The sequence below is a fragment of the Cricetulus griseus genome, chromosome 8 (genome assembly GCF_003668045.3).
Source record: "Cricetulus griseus strain 17A/GY chromosome 8, alternate assembly CriGri-PICRH-1.0, whole genome shotgun sequence".
NCBI lineage: Eukaryota > Metazoa > Chordata > Mammalia > Rodentia > Cricetidae > Cricetulus > Cricetulus griseus.
The window spans coordinates 18,045,321-18,068,567 of NC_048601.1; the positions used below are offsets into that span (position 1 = coordinate 18,045,321).

Below are 23,247 nucleotides of genomic sequence, written 5' to 3' on the forward strand. Positions count from 1 at the left end.
CGTCTCCAGTCTCCACCATCACCTCATTCAATTCCTCGAGACCAGCAGTGCCACCCTGGGTTTTATTCAGTAGGTAGTTACAGTAGTGTCAGCTTGTGTATTGGAGCCTAGGGTGGCTCTTTGCAAAGCTCAGGTGCAAGCTAAGGAAGCCAGGCAGTTCAGGGTCACATCTTCCTGCTCAGGCCTCAGCCTGAGCTCTCAATGCTAGCTTCTCTGGCATGACTGGGATGCTATCAGAGAAACACCTCACAGAACTCATGTGAGTGCCCATCCCCCCACACCCAAACCCAACAAGCCTTTACTTGCTTCTTGCAGGACCACTGGCTTGGAAACATGGGGATGTCAGGAAAAGGCAGTAAGTGGGATCCTGGCAAGCCGACCTGTATGTCTAGGTGCCCACAGCAGAACCCACAAGTGTGGAAGAAACTGCACCGCAGGTCCCTCCCTCACAGGCCACAAGCAGAAGCAAAGTGCAACCCCTTGTCACCCCACCCACCCCTGGCAGTCTCTAGATAATGACCTAAGGAAATAAGCTTACATTTATAATTAGAGGACAATTTGGGGAACTTACACCATTTACACGGGGGAGCAGCAGATGACTACTGGGCACTTCCTGGTCATCACTGCTTTTGTCACCCACCCTTCAGTTACCAGCAGAGAGAGTGGGCTCAGACTCTCTGGGAGACCCTACCGCATGCATAGGTCCCAGCAGTGGGTTAGATGTGACTATCATTTTGGCATAATTAGGTAAGGGGCACAGCTCGGCCCTTGCCTGCTAGCTTCCCTCAGAGGGCTTGGGGTACACTGAGCCTTGCACTAACCAGCTACATAAGTGCCAGGCCTGGCCTCTATCGCAGCTCAGGGATGAACTGAGACCAGTTGATGTTGTCGGGGCCCAGAGGGTCCTCCTCCAGGCCAGGGAAGCTGATGTCCAGAAGGATCTTACTGAGGCTGTCATTCATTGTGTCCAGGACCAGGCCTTCTGTGAGAGAACGGTTGGCTGAAAGACTGGGGACCTGTGGCTCAGGGGAGCCTGGCTTGGGGACCTCCAGATGTGGGGGTGGAGAGCTGCTAAAGGGGTCAGAGGCAAGGTCAAAGGGTTCTGAGTTGAGGAGCTCCCGGGGTGAGTCAAAAAGGGGAACACTTTTCAGAGGTGTGCTATTCAGCTCCATCAGCCCCAGGGAGTCAGGCAAGGGGCCAAAGGCGCCCTGGGGGGTTCGTACTGGGCTGAAATCTAACCCCCCAACTTTGGTTGGGGGTGTAAGCCTCCAGGCCTCAGGGGTTCTGGAGAGCGCAGACTTGCTAGGAGTGGAAGAGATAGGCAGTGTCTCCTTGACAGGGGTCTTGAAGGGTCCTCCCTCTTCCTGAGGGCAGCTGAGCTGGGATGCGGGCTCTGAAGACTCTGCCAGGAGTAGGGGCTCCATGGCTGGTCGCAGTGTGCCGGGATCCTCTGAGAAGAGCAGTTCAGGCTCATCTAGACACGGGGACCGAAGGTGCTGTTTCCTCCGAGACCGGCTCACCTCCCTCTTCTCTCTTCGCTTAGTCACCAGCATTTCTGAGACACGCCGGGTTGGGGACTTAAGCCCATAATAGGAGGACTTCTTGGGCTTTGGGGTGGGAGAGCAGGAAGAATCTTCCCAGGAATTGGATAGTTCCTCTTTCAGTGATGCACACGGTGAGGGCCACTCTTCCAAGGGAGGGCTCTCCACTCTGCTAGGCCTCTCTAAGTGTGCCAAGTCCTCCCCAGGCTGGATTTCTTCCTCCTTGATAGACTGAATGGGGAGCAAAGGTAATAGTCCTTCTTCAAGCAGGGGTTTCTCCTCCTTCACCGGCCCTTCAGCGGGAAGTGGGGCTACCCCTTCATTGGCTAGCAGTACCTTGGGTGCAATTCGGACTCGCTTGCTATGACGGGCGAGCTCTGAGCTCATAAGCGAAGCTGCCAGAGGCAATGGCACCTTCACCGAGGGCTGTAACACCAAAGACTGGTTCACTGGGAACTGGATGGGTACCAGGTACGAGCTGACCCGTGGGAGCAGTGGCTTCATCTTTCGCCCTAGGAGGAAGCAGGAGAGATCAGAGGTAGCAAAGCTAGGGGCCCACTCCTTCCCACCCCAAGAGCTCTGCTCAACTATGGGCTCACAGTCTTTGAGTTGGAGACAACCTGAAGATAAGATTGGGCAGGTCTGAGGCCCACTCTCATACTCACGTGAGCCCAGTGGGAGTTCACTTTTGATGGTCACATTTTTACGGAGCTCAGGATTGGGTCGTTTCTGCTGCTGCTTATGGGGAGAGAAAGAAACCTGGGCTAGTAAGGTAAGGGAAGACAGCAGAACCCCACCAACTTGAGCTGATGCCATTGACCTAACCAACAACCCAGACAGAAAAAGCTAGTTTGAATCATGGATGCAGGTAGGTACAATCTGTCAAGCCATGCTAGGGGAAAAGTGGACAGCAACAGACATGAGGACAGGACAATGTGACACCTTACCCATGGTCCTCACCACCCCCAGGGAGTGCAATGGCTATCAGAGAGACAAAGAAAAGGCAGGCTGAGAGAACAGGCTGCTGCTGCTGCCTGCAAGGTCCATGCCAGGCACTTATCCTCACAGTGGCAGGTCCTGCAGTGCCCACATTGCTCTGCTCAGCACACCTTTGTGGTGCTGTGTTTAGGGCTGGCAGCCATGGGGCCAAACACAGTCCCCTCCCCACATCACAATTCTCTGCCCACTAAAGCCATGCTGAGCAGTGAAGGGAAATAAGGCCAAGCCCCGAGCCAGAGGAAAAGAATCTTACTGATTCCAAGTGCTCGGGCGATTGTGGAGACCCTGGTTCCAGTGGCTGGTGGCGGCCAGGCATCGAGGGAGAGAAATGAGATGAAGTTACCACCAGTGTGGTCAATCTACCCAGACTAGGAAGAAACCTATTTGATGGGGTGCCAAGGAACACCATGGATAATGGTCCCGTCCAGAAGAACAGTACAGCAACAGCCTCCTTATGGGCACTCAAGAGTCCCCCAAACAGTTTTTTCTGAAAACATATTCTTGTGGCTCCATTTCTGGTCTCTAGACCTTAAAGAAGGGTTTCTTTGGAGCAAGACTGGAAATACAAATTACAGGGCTGAAGAGATTGCTTAGTGGGTAAGACAGCTTGCTGTATAAACATAAGGATCTGAGTTCAGATCCCAAAACCTACATTAAAAAACAAGCCAGGGGTAGCCATGAATGTGCTTATAACCCAGCACTATGAAGGGTAGGGGTGGAGATAGGCAATTGATGGGTTTGATGACAATCAGCGTAGCTCCAGTTTCAATGAGACACCCCATCCTGAGTGATGAAACAGGACACCTAGTGTCCTCCTCTGGCCTCTGCACATACACTGGCACACAGATGCACCTTCCCCCCACTACTAAGCCCATCCCACATTCACTGATAAGAACCCCAAGTTAAGAGACCTGGAAGCTGTATTGCAACTATCCACTTACTGGTGAGTTAGAGACTTCTCTATTGGACCAGGACAGTTCTCTTTGTACTCTGGTCTAGGGCAAAGGAGTGTCACTTGGTATCTGTCACCTGAGTTCAGGGCATTATGTGAGTCATTAACTGGCTGACTGGCTTCTAGCTCTCAATGAGAACATCAGGAGGGACACTGCTCTTTCCAGAAGGCTCTGTAACCAATAACTCTGCCTCTAGATGAACAGGGACACTCACCTTAAACACCTGGTCCAACGTCAAGTAGCGATTGGCACTTGGGTGGATGGTCCAGAAAGAGACCTTGCCATTGGCAGATGTCTCCCGAACAAACATATCGTGGAGAGAAAGGTTGTGACGAATAGAGTTCTGAAATAGAAACATAAGCAGTTCGCAGTTTAGTTAGCTTGGGAAACACCACCTTGGGAGTGAAAGGGGAAAAGGCACGGATCTCCCACTATGCTTAACAGACTGTGCTTGTAGTCTGGCCTGTTGGCACCCCCCTTCCTGATAACCACACTGCAGAGCTAACCCCAGCCAAACACCCACGAGATAAAACAGATCTAGCCTATCTCTAGGCTCTGTAAGTCTTAGGTTGGAGCTTCTTCCCTTTCTATTCCTACTCTCTAACCCAGTGCAGGACTGAGGTGAAAAGAGCCCTAAAAAGGAACTTTACACTTGCAACTTCTGCCTCATCACCTGAGCAGAAAAATGAAGACAGGCTAAGCCCGCAGCTGAGAACCCTGTATCTTCCAGAAGTGCATCAAGTCCTTTGGCATCAGGAGAAATGAGAAGACTGCTTTCCACTGCACAGTCCACCGAGAAACACTAACGTACAGGAGCAGTGGCAGGAAAAAAAAAAGTATCTCTATGCCTGAACCTGGTGGTGCACACCTGTGTTCCCAGTGCTTAGGAAGATGAGGAAGAAAGATACGGAGTTCAAAGCTAGTCTGGGTTACCCAGCAAGATCCTATCTCAGAGACTGGAAATTTTGTTTTTGGAGATACAGGAACATGCCAACATGAGGATCAAATACAACTGAAACGTTGCTACCCATGGCCAGGTGTCAGGTAGCCCAGGTGTCACCCAGGTGTCACCACTGTAGACAGAACTCAGGACAGACTACAGAGAGGACATGAGGTCAGATGATGGTTCAAGCAGGAGTCAGATGTCATTCTTCCTGGCAAATCCCACTTGAAATCCAGGCTCTGTGCATGGCAGGTAAGTACTCTGCCACTGAGCTACATTCCCAGCCTGGCAAATCCCATTTCTACCCAAGCCTTCCAATGTAATGTAAGGGACTGAAAAGTGGGTAAAGGTACCTGCTGCCAAGCCTGAGCCCAATCCCAGAACTCACATTCCTCTGACCTTTACATGGCCGCCGCCGCCACCACCACCACCACCCACCCACCCACTTTCTGTTTCTGAAACAGATTCCCAGGCATCTATCTCAGAGTCCCAATACATGAGATGACAAATAAGACAAAGGATGGTGAGGTGGCTCAGAGGTTAAGAGCACTGGCTACTCTTCCAGAGGTCCTGAGTTCAATTCCCAGAAACCACTTGATGGCTCACAACCATCTGTAATGAGATATGGTGCCTTCTTCTGGCATGCAGGCATACATGCAGGCAAAGCACTGTGCACTGCATACACAATAAATAAATAACAACAACAACAAAAAAGAAGACAAAACCTGCCCAGGTGGGCATGGTGGCACACACCTGCAATCCCATCTACTCCCAAGGTTGAAACAGCAAGACTGTAAGTTTGAGGCCAGCCTAGACCATGTATTGAGACTGTCTCAAAACAAGAGAGAAAAAGAAAAGGTCCTGCCCATTAGATGCTCCAGGAAATTAATCTTGGGACCATGCGGCTTATAGTTTTTTGTTATTTTTCATTACGACACAATCTGAAGCAAAGAGTGAGAAACAGTTAAACCACGATGACCTTGACATTGGCTATGGGACATAGTACCTTCCAGCCTGGCTTGGCAATGTGCTTAAAATAAGGGAAATGATCCTCGATCCAAGTGTAGATATCCTTCAAGGTCATACGCTTTCTCTCAGTGCTGTTGATTGCAAACTGGATCATGGCCATGTAAGAGTAGGGTGGCCTCTCAGACACAGAGTCCTGCCAAGAGGTGGACGCTCCTGAGGGCTCTTCAACCTGTTTGGGGTTTGAGAAGCCGAGGGAGAGAACAGAGAATGACACAGAGGACTTCGTGAAAACCATTCCCCACCCCGCAGCCCTTTCAACCTCCTAATGCTATGACCCTTTAATACAGTTTCTCAAGATGTGGTGACCCCCAGCCATACAATTTTGTTGCTACTTCATAGCTAATTTTGCTACTGTTATGAATTATAAATATCTGATACACAACCCCAAAGGGGTCATGACCACTGCTCTAGACTATACCAAAAACAAATTCCTCCCCTGACCCCCCCAGACAGGATTTCTCTGTGGGGTTACACAGAGTTCTAGAATTCACTCTGTAGTCCAGGTTGGCCTTGAACTCACAGAGACCTGCTTGCCTCTGCCTCCAAGTGCTGGGACTAAATGTGTGTGCCACCACCGACCAGGAAAACAAACTTATTTGAGACCACTATTTCATAATGGAATCAATGATCAGGTGGATGTTAGTCTAGGCCCCAACCAGTTAGGAACTGATTCAATTCCATCTTTTCCTGAAGATAAGTTTTGCCTGATAAGCCTAACGGCTGGGGACACAGCTCAGTTGGTACAATACTTGCCCAACATACACAAAGGCCTGGTTTGATCTCCAGCGCCACACAAAGAAATGGGTTGTGGTGGCACATTCTAACAGCACTAGGGAGACAGAGGCAGGATGATTAAGAGCTCAAGGTCATCCTCAGCTATGTAACCTTTTCTAAGCCAGCCTAGGCTACTGTCCCAAAAGCAAAACAAGTGGGGCCTCTTCCAGTTGATTCTCTAGGTCCACACAGTGATTTGTATGAATCCACACCCATTTTCAGACTTGCAGGTTGAAGGACTTAAGAGTTCCATTTGTAGTCCTGATTAGATGTAAGCCTACCCTGCTTCAGTGGTTGTATAGAAGAAAAAGTCTGGGGCAAATGCTTTGGAAGAACACATTTGGCCTGGAGAGATGGCTCAGTGGTTAAGAGAACTGACTGCTCTTTCAGAGGATTCGGGTTCAATTCCCAGCACCCACATGGCAGCTCACAATTGTCTCTAATTTCAAGATCTGACACCCTCACACAGACATATATTACAGTACATCTCCTAATAAAACTGTTCTGTTAATGATGCTATACTCAATTCATACTGACAAAAGTAAAAATGGCTTCTTTAACTGAGACTCTTAATCATATACTAATATCTACTAAAGGGTATTAAACCCAGGATAGTAAAACCAGTGCTAGAGAAAGTAAGCCAGGAGTCTGCCATCCATGAGCCACAGATGGGGACAGTTAAGAGATCCCAGACAGTAAAGTAACTCAAATGTCAGAGCTGGGTGTGGTGGCACACGGTTGCAATCCTAGTTACTCAAAGGCTGAGGCAGGAGGACCCAAGCAAGGTCAGTTTTGCCAGACCCTGCTTCAAAGTAAAAATTAAAAAGGATTGCAAATATAGCTTAGAGGCATAGTCTTTTCTGTTGTTACTGGAGTCAGGGTTTCTCTGTGGAGCCCTGGCTGTCCTGGAACTCACTCTGTAGACCAGGCCCAACACTGCCTCCCATTAAAGGCCTTTGCCACCACCTCCCAGCTAGCAGTAGTCTTACTAGTGGTATAGTTTTATGTCCTATATTCAAGGCCTTGGGTTTACTTTCCAATACCTCTAAAATTTACAGGCCGGGTATTGGTGGCACACGCCTTTAATCCCAGCACTCGGGAGGCAGAGGCAGGCGGATCTCTGTGAGTTCCAGGCCAGCCTGGTCTCCAGAGTGCCAGGACAGGCTCCAAAGCTACACAGAGAAACCCTGTCTCGAAAAACCAAAAAAGAAAACTTACACAGAAAAGCACTAAGTAGTGCCAATGTGAGAACTTGGATGTTTTCTCAAGCAGCTCCTTGACCCATTTCCCACCTTAGAAATCCCCTGTACTAGCCAGGCGGTGGTAGCACATGCCTTTAATCACAGCACTCGGGAGGCAGAGGCAGGCAGATCTCTTTGAGTTTGAGACCAGCCTGTCTTTAAGAGCTAGTTCCAGGATAGCCTCCAAAGCCACAGAGAAACCCTGTCTCGAAAAAAGAAAAAAGAAAAAAAAAAAAAAAGAAAAAAAAGAAAAAAAAGAAAAAAGAAATCCCCTGTACTAGTTCTGACTTCCCTAATGAGTGACAGGACAGTTTACCTTAACCTGATTCTGCTCCAGGTGACAATTCTCCTTCTCTTCCATCTCCTGCTTAATGCTGCAGGGGCCCAGCCCGTCAGAACTCATCTTCCCAAGCCACTGGATGTTAGTTAAGCTGTTGTCCAGCGTGCAGCCTGCCATTTCACCGCCAGCTATAAGGAAAACAACCCAAGACTCCATTAGCAGCCTCTTCAGACGCCCCAAACCTCCATCAAAATCAATGGTTGAAGATAACCCCTCTAAGACCCACACTCTTAGGACAGGGAACACATGGTTAAGTTATTCTGCTCCATGACGGACTTAAGGAGAAATTCAGGAGCACTGAACTACATTTCAATGAGCCAGATGGAACCTTAGGCATCTATCAAGGCAATTTTTAGAAAGCGACACAAGTCACTTTTCTTTCCCAGGCTCCAGTTTATCACTTTCTCTTTTTTTTTGGTTTTTGAGACAGGGTTTCTCTGTGTAGCTTTGGAGCCTATCTTGGCACTCGCTCTGGAGATCAGGCTGGTCTGGAACTCACAGAGATCCACCTGCCTCTGCCTCCTGAGTGCTGGGATTAAAGGCGTGCACCACCAACGCCCAGCTCAGTTTATCACTTTCAGATGGAGATTTATTTCCTTGAAAGTTGCAGTGGTCTGAGTAAGAATGACCCCTTTACACTCAGATGTTTGAATGCTTCATCACTAGTGAATGGCACCATTTCAAAGGATTGGAAAGAAGGATTAGAAAGTGTGGCCTAGCCAGGGGTTGGTGGTGCACGCCTTAATCCCAGCACTCGGGAGGCAGAGGCAGGCGGATCTTGAGTTCGAGACCAGTCTGGTCTGCAAGAGCTAGTTCCAGGACAGCCTCCAAATCCACAGAGAAACCCTGTCTCGGAAAATAAAAAAGAAAAGAAAAGAAAAGAAAAGAAAAGAAAAGAAAAGAAAAGTGTGGCCTTGTTGGAGGAAATGTAATACTGGGGGTGGGTGGGCTTTGAGGTTTTTTTTTTTTGGTTTTTCGAGACAGGGTTTCTCTGTGGCTTTAGAGGCTGTCCTGGAACTAGCTCTTGTAGACCAGGCTGGTCTCAAACTCACAGAGATCCGCCTGCCTCTGCCTCCTGAGTGCTGGGATTAAAGGCGTGTGCTACCACCGCCCGGTTTGGGCTTTGAGGTTTAAAAAGCCCATGCCAGGCCCAGGTTCTCTCTGCCGTCAGCCTACAGATCAGGAGGTTGCTCTCCATTACTGCTCCAGGGCCAGCCTGCATGCTGCCATGCCCCCACCATGATCATGGACTAAGCCTCTGAAACTGTAAGCAGGCCCCCAATTAAATACTTGCTTTCAGAAGAATTGCTTGTCTTGGTCACGGTGTCTCTTCAGAACAACAGAACAGTGACTAGACAGAAGTCAATACAAAGAATAAACCAAACCAGCCACCAACCAGCCAATCCACAAATCCTTTTCCAATATAAAGAGAGTGGTGGGAAGGCTACATCACTGTAATCCTCTCAACAGTGCCCAGATGTTCTGCTCAAGGTTTCAGGATAAAGAAAAGCCTTTGCCTCCATCCCTCCTAGATTCCTCTCTACCACAGACTCAGCATGACTGACTGCAGGCAGGCCTTACCCGTGAGAAGGGCCAGCCTCCACACCTTTGCCTTACAAACCACATACCACAGCTTTCCTGTCTTTGCCTTGGACGGGCTCCAGATGGCTTGGGAACAGGCACACCCTTAGCTGCTGGCTTTGTTCCCGATGTCTCCGTGACCACTTCTGTCCTCTTGGAATCATGGCTGGTTTGGGCTTGAGGATGCGGACCAGGAGGATGAGATGAGGTCCCCCCAGAGCTGATGAGGATGAACTTGTTGGGTCCACAGCTGCCACTCTCTTTGCCTTTGGCCGTTAGTGCGGTGATGATGCTCTGGATGTCAGCATTGTTGGGGATGGCCACCACTTGTGTGTTGGGCATGGTGGGGTGGTTGATAATCTTGATTCCATCCGGAAACTTGCAAGAACTGGACTCTGCCACCTCCTGGGAGGCCTGTGCTTGAGTAGGCTCCTGTTGGGCAGGGGGCCTCTTTGCTTCTTCTGGTGTCTCACCTGGGGCATTTTGAATAGGAAGGGGCAGCCTCCGTCTTTTGAGAATCAGTGGCCGACGGGGGCTGGTTCTCATCATGAAGCTATGCTCTCACTCTCCATTGAGAATCACAAGCATTGACCCTGCAGAGGATAAGGAGAAGCTCAGTGTCACAGATCTGCTGAGCTGAGACAAACTGGAAGTGGTCCTTTGCATGAATGGACAAAAGCAGAAGCTCAAAGGCCCAGGGGAATGCTGCCTGGACCTGCCAAACCCTCAGACAATAAGGACAGAAGCTGGCTTTGTTGTACACTCGTAATCCCAGAACCTACAAGGTTCAAGGCCACCCTCAGAAAGTGAGTTCAAGGTCAGCATGGGCCACATGAGATGCTGTCTCAAAACAAAACAAATAAAAACCTACTTCTGACCAAGAAAAGCTAAAAATTACAGCCAACAAACAATTCAAGAGTGGAACAGGGAACATGGGACTGAACTGGAGTCAATGATCTCCTGGAAGCTTAAGCAAGTTTGGCCAGGACAGAAATACAACATAGCTTAGTGCTGGAATGTTTGCTTAGCTTGTGTGCCGCCTTAGGTTCAGTTCCCAGTACTACAAAAAAGCAAACAGAAAAACAGATTGTGTGGGGTTGGCAAGCTGGCTCATCGAGTTAAACTGCGCACTGCTAAGCCTGACACCTGAATTGAATCCCTGGGACCACGGAGTGAAAGGAGAGACTCAACCCTCAACCCCTGGATGTTGACCTCCAAACTCCACATACATACTGTGACATAAGCATGAAAAAACCATGTTTTAATGTTTAGCTAATGGAATGAGACGGCATTTCTAACAATGTGTAAATGCTGCTACCTCCCTCGGAATTCAGAAGATCACTTGCAATGACTGTAGAGAGAATGACTGACAGAATGGAAGGACAAGCGGCATTTAGGAGTCCCAACAAAACCCTGACTCAGCAACCCGTTCCATGATAGAGCCTTGATAACGTTTACATCTGCAGGTCACAGCTTGAGTGCACACTGCCAGAGGCACCTGTGAAATCACCTCCTAGTCTGCAAGACCTCTAGAGGGGAAACTTCCCTATTTAGGGCCGGCGGCAAAGTTGTGCAGACTGCCTCACATTTCCAGTACTGGTGACTGAACTCAGGTGCCGACTCCACACACAGTCGGCAAGGACTCTACCACTGAGCTATACCCCCAGTGCCCTTTTCCGGGAGGAGACTGGTCTCTTCTAGCCTATGTTGGTCTCAAATAATGTAGCTGACCTTCCATTTCTGATTCTCCTACCTCCACCTGCTAAAGTCACAGGTGTGACCACAATACCAGGCTTTTTGTGGTGCTGGGACTTGGACTCTGGGCTTTGTGGATGCTTGGTAAGCACTCTACAATAAAATCCCCAGTCCTCTTCAATTAAAAAACAAACAAACAAAAAGTCTTCTAGAATGGTACCAAGAGCTCCTAACCACTAAGCCATCTCTCCAGCCCATCACATTAATTTTTTAAAGTGTGTTTTCTTTCAAAATCTGCAAACCATCTGCACAGTGATACCTCCATACTTGTATTTATGGTATTTTAGCTGTTAATACGTTACTTTTACATCTTAATTTTCTGCTTCAAAGTAAGATTGTAATGCCCATCTCCTGCCTACTAGTTTGTGCTATCAATATGCTTAAGGTGGCTTTTATTTTTGAGACAAGAGTCTCATGTAGCCCAGGCTGGCTTTGAACGGTTGAGCCTTTGGCCTCCACTTGAGTCAGGGCTGAGATTACAGGCCTTGCTGTGCTAAAGTGGCTTTGAAATGCTAAGGAGAAAGAAGCTGTTCATAGATTTTTATAGATATATGTAAAATAACTTATCATTATGTTAAATCCTGTCATTCTATTTTGAGGTCCCTTGAGAAACAGAGAAACCAGCTGTCTTTTTTTTTTTTTTTGAAGGACACCTGCCAAAAAAAGGATTACCCATTTTTGACATCTGCCAGCTGCTTAGAGTCCTCAAGTCCCTTCCACCCCCGTGGCACCCTGTGGCTTGCCTTTCCTTTATATTTCGTCTTCTCTACCTTCAAATCTCAGTTTCCAGTTTGCTTCACATTGCACCCCACCCCAATCAAGGAGCAGACGCCCCCCCACCACCACCACCGCCGGGTACTTCTTCTCTTTGACCCGCCTCTTCCTAACACGCCCGGTACCTTCCAGCCCGAGGCGACTTGCAGAGTCACCCATGGACCCGATTCTCCGCCCTGAGCCGGGAGCCTTGCAGCAGCAACACTCGGCTAGGATCCCGCCCTGCAACGGCGGAGGCGGAGGCGGGGTTGGCTGCGTGTGCAGACCCAGGGGGCAGGCCTGTTCCCGGGGGTTCCCGGGTGCGGGGAGAACGCGGCGGGAGGACCGAGGGCCGAGGCTCAGACCTTCTCCCCGGCCGTCCCCGACACCCCCCCCTCGCGCTCCGCAGCCCCGGCAGTCCCGGCTCCGAGCCCTGCCCCGGCCCGGGCCCGGGCCTTCCTCCTGCACCGCACTCACCTCACACGCCGCGGCTGCTCCACGCGGGGCCGGGGCAGGCCCGGGCGGCGGGTCCCGGCGGGATGTCCGGGGTGGGACGCCGGGGCCGGGTGGGGCTGAAGCCCGGCCGGGGGGGTGGGTCCCGCAGCGCCGCTTTCAGTTGTTCCGCTGTTTGAAATTGGCGCCGGCGGAGCGTTGCGGTCACGTGACGGAGCGTCGCCAATCGGCACCGGCTTGTCTCCGGGTTCCGGCCCCGAACGCTCGGCGTCCTGAGGAGCGGCGGCCGCGGCCGGGAGGGCGGGTAAGGCGACCCCGGGGCTCGAGGAGGCGGCGGGAGGGACGCGGGGGACGCGCGGGCGGCGGCCAGCGGTCTGCTCCGCCCCGGCCCAACCCCGGGGAGCCTCTCAGGCCGACTTCCTTCCGGGGCAGCGCACGTCACTCAGCCGGTGAGCCACCGACCCACTCCGACACCCACCCCCCCTCCCTCCCCCGGGCTCCCCGACCCGACCCGACCCAGCCCCGGGCGCTGCGCGTCCTACGCCGCGGCGTGGCTCGCCCTGAGCCCCGCCCTCCGCCCCCCCCTGCCCGTGGGCTCCTCCCCCGCCGCCCAGCCCCGCGGGGAGACAGATGCTCGTTTATTTACTCGGCGTGCTTCCGTGGGAGGCGCGGTGGCAGACCCGGGCCCCGGCGTCTGTCGGCTGGAGAGGGAGCGCAGAATGAGATGCGTAGAATTCTAGCTACAGAGGAACAAGTTAGAGGCCGGTGGGTTTTGTTTCACACAAGGTCTCCCCAGGTGTAGAATTCTCGATCCTCGTGTGTCTCTGGCTTCGGAGTAGCTGGGGCCACTGGCTGGCCCTCTCGCAGCCTCCTGTGATGTTCTGAGTGTTTATTTTCACGAGAAAGCCTTGACCTTAGGACTGCGAAGGCTCTTTTGGTTTCGTTTGGTTTAAAATAATAAGTCGAGACGCGGTGTGAGATCTGTTACCCAATACACGGAAGGGAGGGAAACCTTCGAAGAAGATAGAATAATAACTGAAGGCCGCTTTGACTGGAGGGCGCCTGGTGAGTACAGAGGGTGAATGAAGGTCACAGGAATTTGAGCTGAGGCGCAGGAGGGCGCCGTATGCTGTGAGACAGGAAGCAGGGCCTTGAGCCTTACTGGGTTTTGCCCTTATCTAATAATTAAAGGAAACGCATCAAGAGTTGCAGGCAGCTAGGCACGTGGCACATACCAATAATCCTGGGGTCAGACAAAAGGAATCCTGAGTTAGAGAAGCCAGTCCGGGCTACATAGTTAGACCCTGCCTGAAAAACTAAGAGGAGTGTGGTGGTGCACACCTTTAATCCCAACACCCAGGAGGCAGAGGCAGCCGAGTCTGTGAATTCCAGGCCAGCCAGGTATACATAGCCAACTCTAGGTCAGCCAAAGCCACATAGTGAGACACTATCTCAAAGTAAATAAAAAGAGGCAAAGGTTGAGCAGACACGAGATTTCAAAACCTGACTTAACGTTTTTGTTTGGGCTTGTCTGTAAGAGCTTATCTAGATTAGACTGAGGTGGGATGATCCCACCCTGGGTGGTGCGTGCTCCCAGTTTGTGGGCTGGGTTCCTGGACTACCTAAAAGGGAGAAAGCCAGCGGCGCACATTCATTCTCCTGCTTCCTGCCTGCTGAAAGTGATGTGTCCAGCTGCCATGACTCCTCCAACACACAGGACTGTACACTGGAACTGTGAGCCAAAATAGCCCTTCCTTCCTTAACTTGCTTTCCTCTGAGTGCTTTATAACAGTAACAGGAAAAACACCTAGTGCCTGGAGCTGTCTTTAATCCCAGCACCTGGGGAGGCAGAGAGTGTTTTATAACAGTAAAGGAAAAACACCTTTAATCCCAGCACCTGGGGAAGCAGAGACTACAATAGCGAATTTGAAGCCAGCCTATGTTATATGAGACCCTGTCTTAAAAAAGTCAAAATGAGGGGCTGGAGAGATGGCTCAGAGGTTAAGAGCACCGACTGCTTTTCCAGAGGTCCTGAGTTCCCAGCAACCACATGGTGGCTCACAACCATCTGTTATGAGATCCGGTGCCCTCTTCTGGTGTGCAGATATACATGAAAGCAGAATGTTGTATACATAATAAATAAAATTTAAAAAAAGTCAAAATGATTATAAGAGGGCTGGTATATATAAAGCCCAAGTGGTACAGTTACTGCCTAAGGTGGTGAGGCTTGAGTTCAACCTGAAAACCAATATATATGTATGTGTATGTTTTTTTCTTCAAAATCATTCAAGGGTAGGGGAAATTGGCAGGTATAGATGGTCAGTACATGGGGGCTCATTGTTTGACTCAGTTGACTTACCTATATTTGAGACAGTCGGAGGGGTGTTTTGTTTGTTTGTATTTTGGTTTGGTTTGGTTTTTTTGAGTCAGGCTTTCCCTGTATAGCTTTGGAGCCTGTCCTGGCAGTCACTCTGAAGACCAGGCTGGCTTCAAACTCACAGAGATCCGCCTGCCTCCGCTTCCGAGTGCTGGGCTTAAAGGCGTGCACCACCACTGCCCGGCTGATGATTTTTATTTTTTTAAACAAAATCTAGATGTGAGCACAAGCTTCTATTTGAAAATATCTAGTGACTACTCAACCCAACTCCACACTGATTTGGCCTCACCTGGTTTTCCTGACCCAATGTTGATTTCATCGCGTCTAATTTTACTATTATTGTTGTCATTCATCCTTTCAAATAACTAGTGTAAAACAGGGGCTCCCTGTGTAACTTCCACTGTCACGGAACTCACTTTGTAGACCAGGCTGGGCTCCAACTCACAGAGATCTGCCTCCTGAGTGCTGCGACTTAAGCTCTATGTTACCACACCTATTCTCATTTCCTTTTTATTTTGTTAGCTAGACATTCACTGATACTGACATTGTGAGTGATGTGGGAAGGTGGGGGCACATACCATACATGTGGATGTGTGTTCGAGGCCATCTTTTGGGGGTTGGTTTTGATCTCTGCCCCCAGTGCTGGGATTAAAGTCATGTGCTGCCAACACCCAGCTGAGACTAGGTTTTTTGTGCATAGCCCAAGCTAGACTTGAACTCCTGATCCTCTTGCCTCGGTTGGGGTAATTAGTGTGTTTCCCCATGCCCAACTATAACCATCTTTGCCTATGGTGCTCCTCAGCCTGGAGTGAGCTTCCTGCTTCTTGCTTCTCCCAGCAATTCATTTCCAGGTGTAGGTAGGTGTCTTCCCACTCAGAAAGCCTCTCTGAAGTGAGTTGAAGCAAACTGTATTGTACTGAAGTCTAACAGTTTCTGTTAAACTCTCAGCTCCTTCCCTTCCTTCCCACTTTTTCTTTTTTGCAGTGTTGGGGATTTTAGGCAAATGCTGCACCACTGTGCTACAACCCCAGCTCCTCAAAAATAGGGACCTCTGTATCACTACAGGTACTTGGCCCTCAGTGAGTGACTGTTGAATAAGTACTTGTCCATCTTTGCTTCCTAGTGCTCAGCGTGGTACAGTGAGTTCAGGTGTTTTTTGAATGGTGTTCAGATAATGGTTTTTGTTTTTTCTTTGTTTGTTTTGTTTTGTTTTTTGAGACGGGGATTCTCTGTGTAGCTTTGGAGCCTATCCTGGCACTCGCTCTGGAGACCAGGCTGGCTTCGAACTCACAGAGATCCGCCTGCTTCTGCCTCCCAAGTGCTGGGATTAAGGGCGTGCGCCACCAACGCCCGGCTCAGATAATGTGTTTTGTGAGATGGTCTGGGAAACTGATTTCCCCCCAATCTAAGGCCTGAATGGTAGTTTTTGGTAGATAGACTAGCATGTGTCATGAAGGACGGGGAATCACTCACATGATTTTCTCAGCTTTTGTGTCTTCTCTGCAGGCATGGTTTGCAGCTGGACCCCGACCCAGACCAGGAAGGCAACCTGCATCATGTGGTTACTAAATGCTCTTCATTTACCTATTGATGCCTCCCAAAAAGAGACGCCAAAGACAGTTGCACAAAGCCCAGCTGCTATTCCACCAACAGCCACTGGAGGGCCCCAAACACCATTATGAATCGCTCCAGCAGCCCATTACCCACACTGTACAGGTGCCCAGCAAGCCCATCGATCAGGGCACCATCACTTCCTGGGTAGGTCCTTTGACCTTTACTGTGTTAGGCTTTTCAGAATACTGACTCTTAATCCTCTTGGAGCGGGGACAGGGAAACAATTACTCTTTCTGTCTCTGGTAATCTGACCTGTCTGGTATGTCTACTTTTCTTCCTTCAGACCAAAATACATGTTATTTGGAATTGGAGTCTTCCCTGCCAGATTCTTCTGAATAGGTTCTGTGTGAGCATTTCGCTACCCAGTAGCTTAGTAAAGAAGCTAGAAAACTGGCAAACATATAAATGAGATTATTTCCTGTAACTCATGTGAAGAAAAGTACTCAGTACTCTGTGGTCAGATGGACGGAACCTTAGGGAGAAAAATCCTACAAAAATGGCATTATGAGGCACACTTCTAATCCTAGCATTTGGGAGGCTGAGGCAGAAGTAGCTCAAGTTGAAGGCAACCTGGACTGTCTGAAATGAGAAGGAAAAAAAATTCATAAGCATTGATTGAATAGACGTGGTGCACTAGGTCCCATCTCTGAACACAGTCTCACTTCCGGTCTGTAGCTGCCATGCATTCTTTGCTGAACAGTCTCACTTCCTGTCTGTAGCTGCCATGCATTCTTTGCTGAAGGCCTCTTGCTAGGAACTCTCCTAGGTCTTCGGGATAAGTCTGTTGGTCCCTGCCTTCTTGAGGGCTGAGTTTTGCAGGGGACTGAACTGCTGAGTATGCTAAGCATGGGTTCTACTCCCAGGGATCCTTCCAGCTCTGCTCTCATGAAGTTTAACGACAGCCATAATAATGTTGTGTGGTGATGACAAATAACCTTATCTCCTCTCTTCCTCAAGAGCAACCTGAAAGGCATAGGGACTTGGTAGCTGGCCCAAAGCTGTTATCTTATTATTGCATCACATAGCTGGCTGGTTTGGGTCCTTTATTATAGGGAGTCCTCATGATCCTGGACAGAAATAAAGGAAGATTCTGTCTGTTGGATATAGTTTCTTTGGTAGGTGACCCACCACCCTTTTTTTTTTTTCTTTATACACAGGTATTACCTCAGTTTGATATAACAGCTGAAACCCAGTTTCCAGCACACCGGAAACACCGTCCCCGAGACCAGGCAAGACACTTAACTCGAAGATCTGCCTGCAAGTTCCCATGTCTAACCTTTGAGAGTCCACCGTCTTCCAGTTCAGAGACATTGTTGATATCCGTCAACAGAGAAGAGCCCTGTCAGTCAGAAAAGGACACTCCCAGAAGGCCTTTAGTGCCGCTGCTCAGTCCCCAGAGTTGTGGGGACCTGTCAGTGCACTCCCTTCAAAGCTTACCTCGTGTGTTCATGCCCCCTGATATCCAGACACCAGAGTCGTCTGTAAGGGAAGGTCCCATTTCTGTAAGGGAAGGTCCCATTTCCCCAGACCAGAAAGAAAACAGTCTTCCAGATAGCATCCTTGGCCTGAGAACTCCTAGCAGCCCAGAGCCTGGGCCTGTCCTGGTCAAGGACACCCCTGAGGACAAGTATGGGATAAAGGTCACATGGAGACGAAGAAGGCACCTGTTTGCCTACCTTAAAGAGAGAGGGAAGCTGGACGAGAGCCAGTTCCTTGTGAAGATCTGACTGCATGTCATGGACTTCAGCTCATCTCCAAAGCTGCTGACGGTCATAGTTTCCAAAGTCTCTCTGGCTTGAAGGAACGAAATGGAGTGAACACCAATAGGAGGAAGACTTAGCTAGAGGCCTGGAGCTGGGTTTCGGCTTCTAGATTTGAATTTTAAGCCACCTCGTATTAGGAAGAATTGAGTTTAGTGTCATGAACTGTTGCTATTTTTCTCATATTAACTGCTTAAACCTCTAAAGTATCTCATACTGTTTACGATGTTTGCAAATAAATGGCTGCTCCAAGTTTTTAGAGAACCCTGCTTTTGCCAGTCGTGCAGCCCATTATAAAGGTCTGTGCTGATTAGTCTGCCTCAAACTTGATTCATTCCACATTTTTTTGGTTCTGAACTCGAGGTTTGGTGACAGATTTCACTGATGGAGAAAATCAGAGTAAACTCGTTTCTAGTTGTTGACACCTACCCTTACAACTTTGACTCTTCTGCCCAAAGGGCCACAAGCCCTGTGTTGATAGATACAGTGGGGCAGGGGAGATACAGGACAGATGAGTGAGTTTGTGTTTTGAGATTCTGGCGATATCACATGTGGAAGGGAAATGGATTCTTTTTCTTTCCTTTTATTTTATTTTATTTATTATGTATACAACATTCTGCTTCCATGTATATCTGCACACCAGGATGGTTGTGAGCCACCATGTGGTTGCTGGGAATTGAACTCAGGACCTCTGAGAGAGCAGCCAGTGCTCTTAACCTCTGAGCCATCTCTCCAGCCCGGAAATGGATTCTTACAGTAACTGTGTGTACATAGAGTGGATGGGCACTTCCCAGTGATCGATGGAAGGGTTGCCTCTGCTAATAAGTGTCTCAGTGTTCCTCTCACTCATACAAATAGCATCTCTTTCAACCCTTCTCTTTTAGCATCCAGCGCCTGCAGAGCTTATGCTGCCCTTTATATGGGTGAGAATTTGATGCACAAAAAGTGAAGCAATCCAGGGAGGGGGCTAAGTGAGTGCAGTGTTCTGCCCTCCTAGTCTACGTATGTACCATATTTCCTAGTTTTCAAAAGTTCATTTCTGAGGGGTCGCTCAGCGGTTATGAGTGGGATGCCCAGGTTCTATGTGAGAGCCTTGGGCACCAGGATGCATATGGTACGCAGACATACATGTAGACATAACATCCATACACATGAACTAATAGCCTGGAACATGGAGACACTTGCCTTTAATTCCAGCACTAGGGGGCAGAGGCAGTCAGATCTGAGTTCCAGGCCAGCCAGACTATGTAGTGTGAGATCTTGTCTCTAAATAAATACATCAATTTTTTAAAAAGTAAAAATTTGAATTCGGCATCAATGTGGCAACTTTGGCTTTACAGTTTAAGTCTACGTGCAGTAGCTCTAGTCAGCAAGTCCTATAGAGACCAGAACCAGAAAGGAACTGATGCTGGAGGCATGAGTTACTGCAGAGAGGTCAGGCTTAGCAACCTCCCTTATGGGATAAGGATATAAGTCGGTCCCCAAGTTGGGGTCCCTCAGTCGGGTTTTGGGTGAGGGTTGGTGTTGCAGTCTGAAGGCCTTGGGCATCCCTGCCTTGCGGCAGAAGTTCGCAAATCCCTGGACCACAATCCTTGCAGCACCCTGGGTGTTCTCATTGCGACAGTGGGGTCCTGGGAGTCGCTCTGAAGGAGGCAGCCGAGGAATGAAGCAGCAGGAGACACCCTCGACGGCCAACTGGGATCCAACCCGGGGGGTGGGGGTGGAGGGGCGCACCCCGCTCCCGCGCACGCGCCTTCGCCTCCCGGTGCCTCCCGCCCCCTGGAAACCCTCCAGCATCGCGGCTGGCGCCCTTAGCCAGTGAGAGGGGAGCGGCGGGCAGTGGACCAATGGGCGTCGGCGACAGTGCGGGGTGTGGTTGCCAGGGGCGGGGCCCGACCTCCTCCATCCTCTCCAGCCCGGCCGCGGCGACTCGGGGGTCTGGACGCTGATGCCACCGGCCGGGCGGGTATGGAGGCGGCGCGCTGCGCTCCGGGACCCCGCGCGGACAGGTCAGGGGCGGGGGCGAGGGTAGCGGAGGGGCGGGTGGGGCTCCAGGCCGGGCGGGGGTGGGGTGGGGGCAGGACCGGGTCCCCAAGCAGGGCGGGCGCTGTGCATCCCGCGCCGCCAGCACTCTCTCGTGCCGCTCCCTCGGAGTTTGTCCTCCGAGTTTGCCCGGACCAAGCTCGCCCTGCTCCCCCAGGGTCTCCGAGTCCCTCCCTTGCAACGCGTTCTCCCTTCACCGTTCCTCCCTGGAGCAGAGTCAAAACCGAGGTGGAACGAGGTCCCTCCTGGGAGTCGAAGCGGAAGGTCGCGGGCGATGGTTAATTGGTTCCAAGGCCGTTGCTTTTGGCAGTCATTGCGGAATTCTGGAACGGAGTCCGAGGGCTGAAAATGCAAAACTGTTCTTTTCTTCTTCTCTCTTCCCTTGAGTTCCAGAGCTCTCTTATTCAGGACGGCCTGTCTTAGTTCAGACTGTGCCTTGCCTCTTGTTTGCGCCCCCTCTCTCTGACTGGTCCACAGGGTGATCCTGGGGAAACAAATGGGGTGCCGCCTCAGAATGTTCGTTTGTCGTCAGCTGGGCTAACGAAAAGTTAATGGGGGGCCCTGTGAAATCATTGGTTCAAAACTTTGGAGTTGTCTGAGGATTGAAATCAAACATTTCAACTACATTCTTCGTTTGCCATCCCATCACCACTGCAAATAAAGACTTGGTGTGTAAGGATTTAGTCTGATGTTTAAGCTAGTATTTAACTGACTCGAAACCATCTTTTAAAAAGTTACGAAGACGCTGGAATAGAACCTCCCCACCCCCCTCCGCCGCCGCCCCAACGTCGATCTCAGGCCAGCTAGGCTCGCCTCAGACTTGCTAATGAGGATGACTTTGAACTTCTGATCCTCCACCTCCGCCTCCCAGTGCTGGGCGCTTTTAGCCTTTCATCAGTAAATTCTATACACATGATAGCTGCTACCTGAAATGTGTTTACATCCCCCCCCTTTTAGAACAAAAAAATATATTTACAAGTATAAGGTCGGGCTATTAAAATTAGTATTCAGCGTCTCTGATTAAAATCAGTTGATATCTCCCGGTGGTGGTGGTGCACACGTTTAGTTCCAGCACACTGGAGGCAGAGGCAGGCAGACCTCTCTGAGTTCAAGGCCTGCTTGGTCTACAGAGTTAGTTCCAGGACAGTCAGGGCTACACAGAGAAACCCTGTGTCAAAAAACCAAATAAATAAATAAATAAATAAATAAATAAATAAATGGGGGGATTTGGTTTTAATTTAATGTATTTAGAGAAGTAAATTTCATGGTGATATGGTTTTAGTTTTATTCTTTTTTCTTGCTGTTTTTATTTTTTGTTTGGAGACGGGTCTTATGTAGCCTTGGTCAGACTGGAATTCTCTATTTAAACCAGGCTGACCTTGAACTCGTATAGATCTGTCTGCCTCTGCCTCCCATGATTCATGACTTTAGGGAACAAGAAGAACTTGACTTTGAAATTAGGACCAGATGGCAGTTTTTTTTTTTTTTTTCATTGCCTGAACTTGAACCTTAAAGGTGTAATTTTAAAACCTCACCCCCCAACTTTTTCTTTCAAAGAAACCAACTCATTAATTTTCAGTTGTCATCCATGTGAGTCACTATTTCTCTTGCCCCAGGTAGATAATGCTGCTTTTGTCACTGTTGGTAAAAGGCAGTGAAAGTCTGGTTTTAGGGTAATCATTTATTGAGAGAGAGAAAGAGAGAGAGAGAGAGAGAGAGAGAGAGAGAGAGAGAGAGAGAGAGAGAGAGAGAGACTGACTTGGGATAACCCAGTAATCCAGGCCAGCCCCAAAATCAAAACCCTTCTGCCCGAGCCTGCCTAGTGTCTCATTGGTGTGGATCACCAAACCTGGATGTTCGTGTGTACTGAGTTTTGTTACTTTTTCAAGATGGTCTTTATAATTTGGGCTCGAACTCTTAACGTTCTGCTACAGCCACCTCCCTGCTGCTAGGATTACAGGTTTGCAGCACTACTATGTCAAAGATAGAAGCCAGGGCTTCAGGCTTAACTCTCTCTCCTTTAGTCCCTGCACTTGAGATGCAGAGGCCGGCAAATCTCTCTGAGTTCAGGCCAGCCTGGCCTACATAGTGAGTTCCAGTACTACCAGGGCTTTGCAGAGATACCCTGTCTCAAAAAAAAAAAACAAAAAAACAAAAAACAAACCAAAAAAAACCAAAAACAGTTATCATTCATGAATTGTGGTAGGGGGGCTACAGCATAAATATGGAAGTCAGAAGACAATTTTGTGAAGTCAGTTCTGGGTCTGGGCATGGAACTCTAGTCACCAGATCTTTGGGCCAAGCCCCGTCACCTCGAGCCATCTTTCCAGTTCCTATACTCTTTTTTTTTTTAAAGATTTTATTTATTTATTATGTATACAACATTCTGCTTCCATGTATATCTGCACACCAGATCTCATAATGGATGGTTGTGAGCCATCCTGTGGTTGCTGGGAATTGAACTCAGGACCTCTGGAAGAGCAGTCAGTGCTCTTAACCTCTGAGCTATCTCTCCAGTATATAGGTTCCCCTAGTATCAATGCCTTTAGTTGTGTGGGTAACTGATTTTTTTCCCTTTAGATTATGTAGCTGTTTGACTGTCTTACCTAACAGAGCAGATTTCTTTTCAACAAAGGAAAAAGGTTATTAACAAGCAGTTTTTCAGATATTTTCCTTATGTCTGAAATTGACAATGGAAATTGGAGATAGACTGTAAAACCACACTCAGGAACTTTGCTGAGCCTCGACAATTTATGCTGCTGATTCCTTGGGGGGGTGGTAGCTTAGGCTGTCTGAACTTTTCCTAGTGATACTGGAGTTGGCTGTATGGCTCAGGGACAGAGTGCTTGCTTGGCATTCAAAGGCCTTAGGTTGGAACCCAGCAGTTCCAACATATGCACAGGTACACTTGTTATTAATAGAATTGAAGTTGTGTCATGATCTCATGATCTAGAATTGCCTACGAAGTATTGGTATGTCCATTTTTTTGTTTTGTTTTTGTTTTTGTTTTGTTTTTTTTGAGACAGGGTTTCTCTGTATAACAACAGCCCTAGCAGTCCTGAACTAGCTGTGTAGACCAGGCTGGTCTCTT

General features: G+C 49.2%; 3 protein-coding genes across 12 annotated transcripts in view; 2 read left to right on the plus strand and 1 right to left on the minus strand.

The window, feature by feature from the left end:
• Window positions 1-35: 35 nt before the first annotated feature.
• Window positions 36-12,525, minus strand: Foxm1 (forkhead box M1). 4 transcript variants are annotated; one of them, XM_027428372.2, is made up of 9 exons: window positions 12,387-12,525; window positions 9,449-9,994; window positions 7,797-7,948; window positions 5,443-5,634; window positions 3,708-3,836; window positions 2,794-2,838; window positions 2,207-2,279; window positions 1,878-2,053; window positions 44-1,772 (listed from the first exon to the last, which is right to left on the minus strand). In XM_027428372.2, the coding sequence occupies exons 2-9, from the start codon at window positions 9,948-9,950 to the stop codon at window positions 849-851; spliced, it is 2,193 nt and encodes a 730-aa protein (XP_027284173.1). In that variant the 5' UTR covers window positions 9,951-9,994; window positions 12,387-12,525; the 3' UTR covers window positions 44-848. The 4 variants fall into 4 exon arrangements, with proteins under 4 accessions (XP_027284171.1, XP_027284173.1, XP_027284172.1 ...); XM_027428370.2 differs by lacking the exon at window positions 12,387-12,525 and adding an exon at window positions 12,056-12,080 and having other exon boundaries at window positions 36-2,053; XM_027428371.2 differs by having other exon boundaries at window positions 44-2,053; window positions 2,207-2,276.
• On the plus strand, window positions 11,998-18,426 carry Rhno1 (RAD9-HUS1-RAD1 interacting nuclear orphan 1). Of its 7 annotated transcripts, none has more exons than XM_035449078.1 (3): window positions 11,998-12,666; window positions 15,724-15,804; window positions 16,246-16,469. In XM_035449078.1, the coding sequence occupies exons 1-2, from the start codon at window positions 12,088-12,090 to the stop codon at window positions 15,736-15,738; spliced, it is 594 nt and encodes a 197-aa protein (XP_035304969.1). In that variant the 5' UTR covers window positions 11,998-12,087; the 3' UTR covers window positions 15,739-15,804; window positions 16,246-16,469. The 7 variants fall into 7 exon arrangements, with proteins under 7 accessions (XP_035304969.1, XP_035304968.1, XP_027284181.1 ...); XM_027428380.2 differs by lacking the exon at window positions 15,724-15,804 and adding an exon at window positions 17,511-18,426 and having other exon boundaries at window positions 12,532-12,666; window positions 16,246-16,497; XM_027428379.2 differs by lacking the exons at window positions 11,998-12,666; window positions 15,724-15,804 and adding exons at window positions 12,677-12,811; window positions 17,511-18,426 and having other exon boundaries at window positions 16,246-16,497.
• Window positions 18,427-19,970: 1,544 nt separating this feature from the next.
• Window positions 19,971-23,247, plus strand: part of Tulp3 (TUB like protein 3) — a 31,384-nt gene continuing 28,107 nt past the window's right edge. The window contains exon 1 of the mRNA XM_027428375.2: window positions 19,971-20,122. Coding sequence (XP_027284176.1) covers window positions 20,082-20,122 — 41 coding nt within the window. The 5' untranslated portion in view covers window positions 19,971-20,081. The remainder of the gene's footprint in view (window positions 20,123-23,247) is intronic.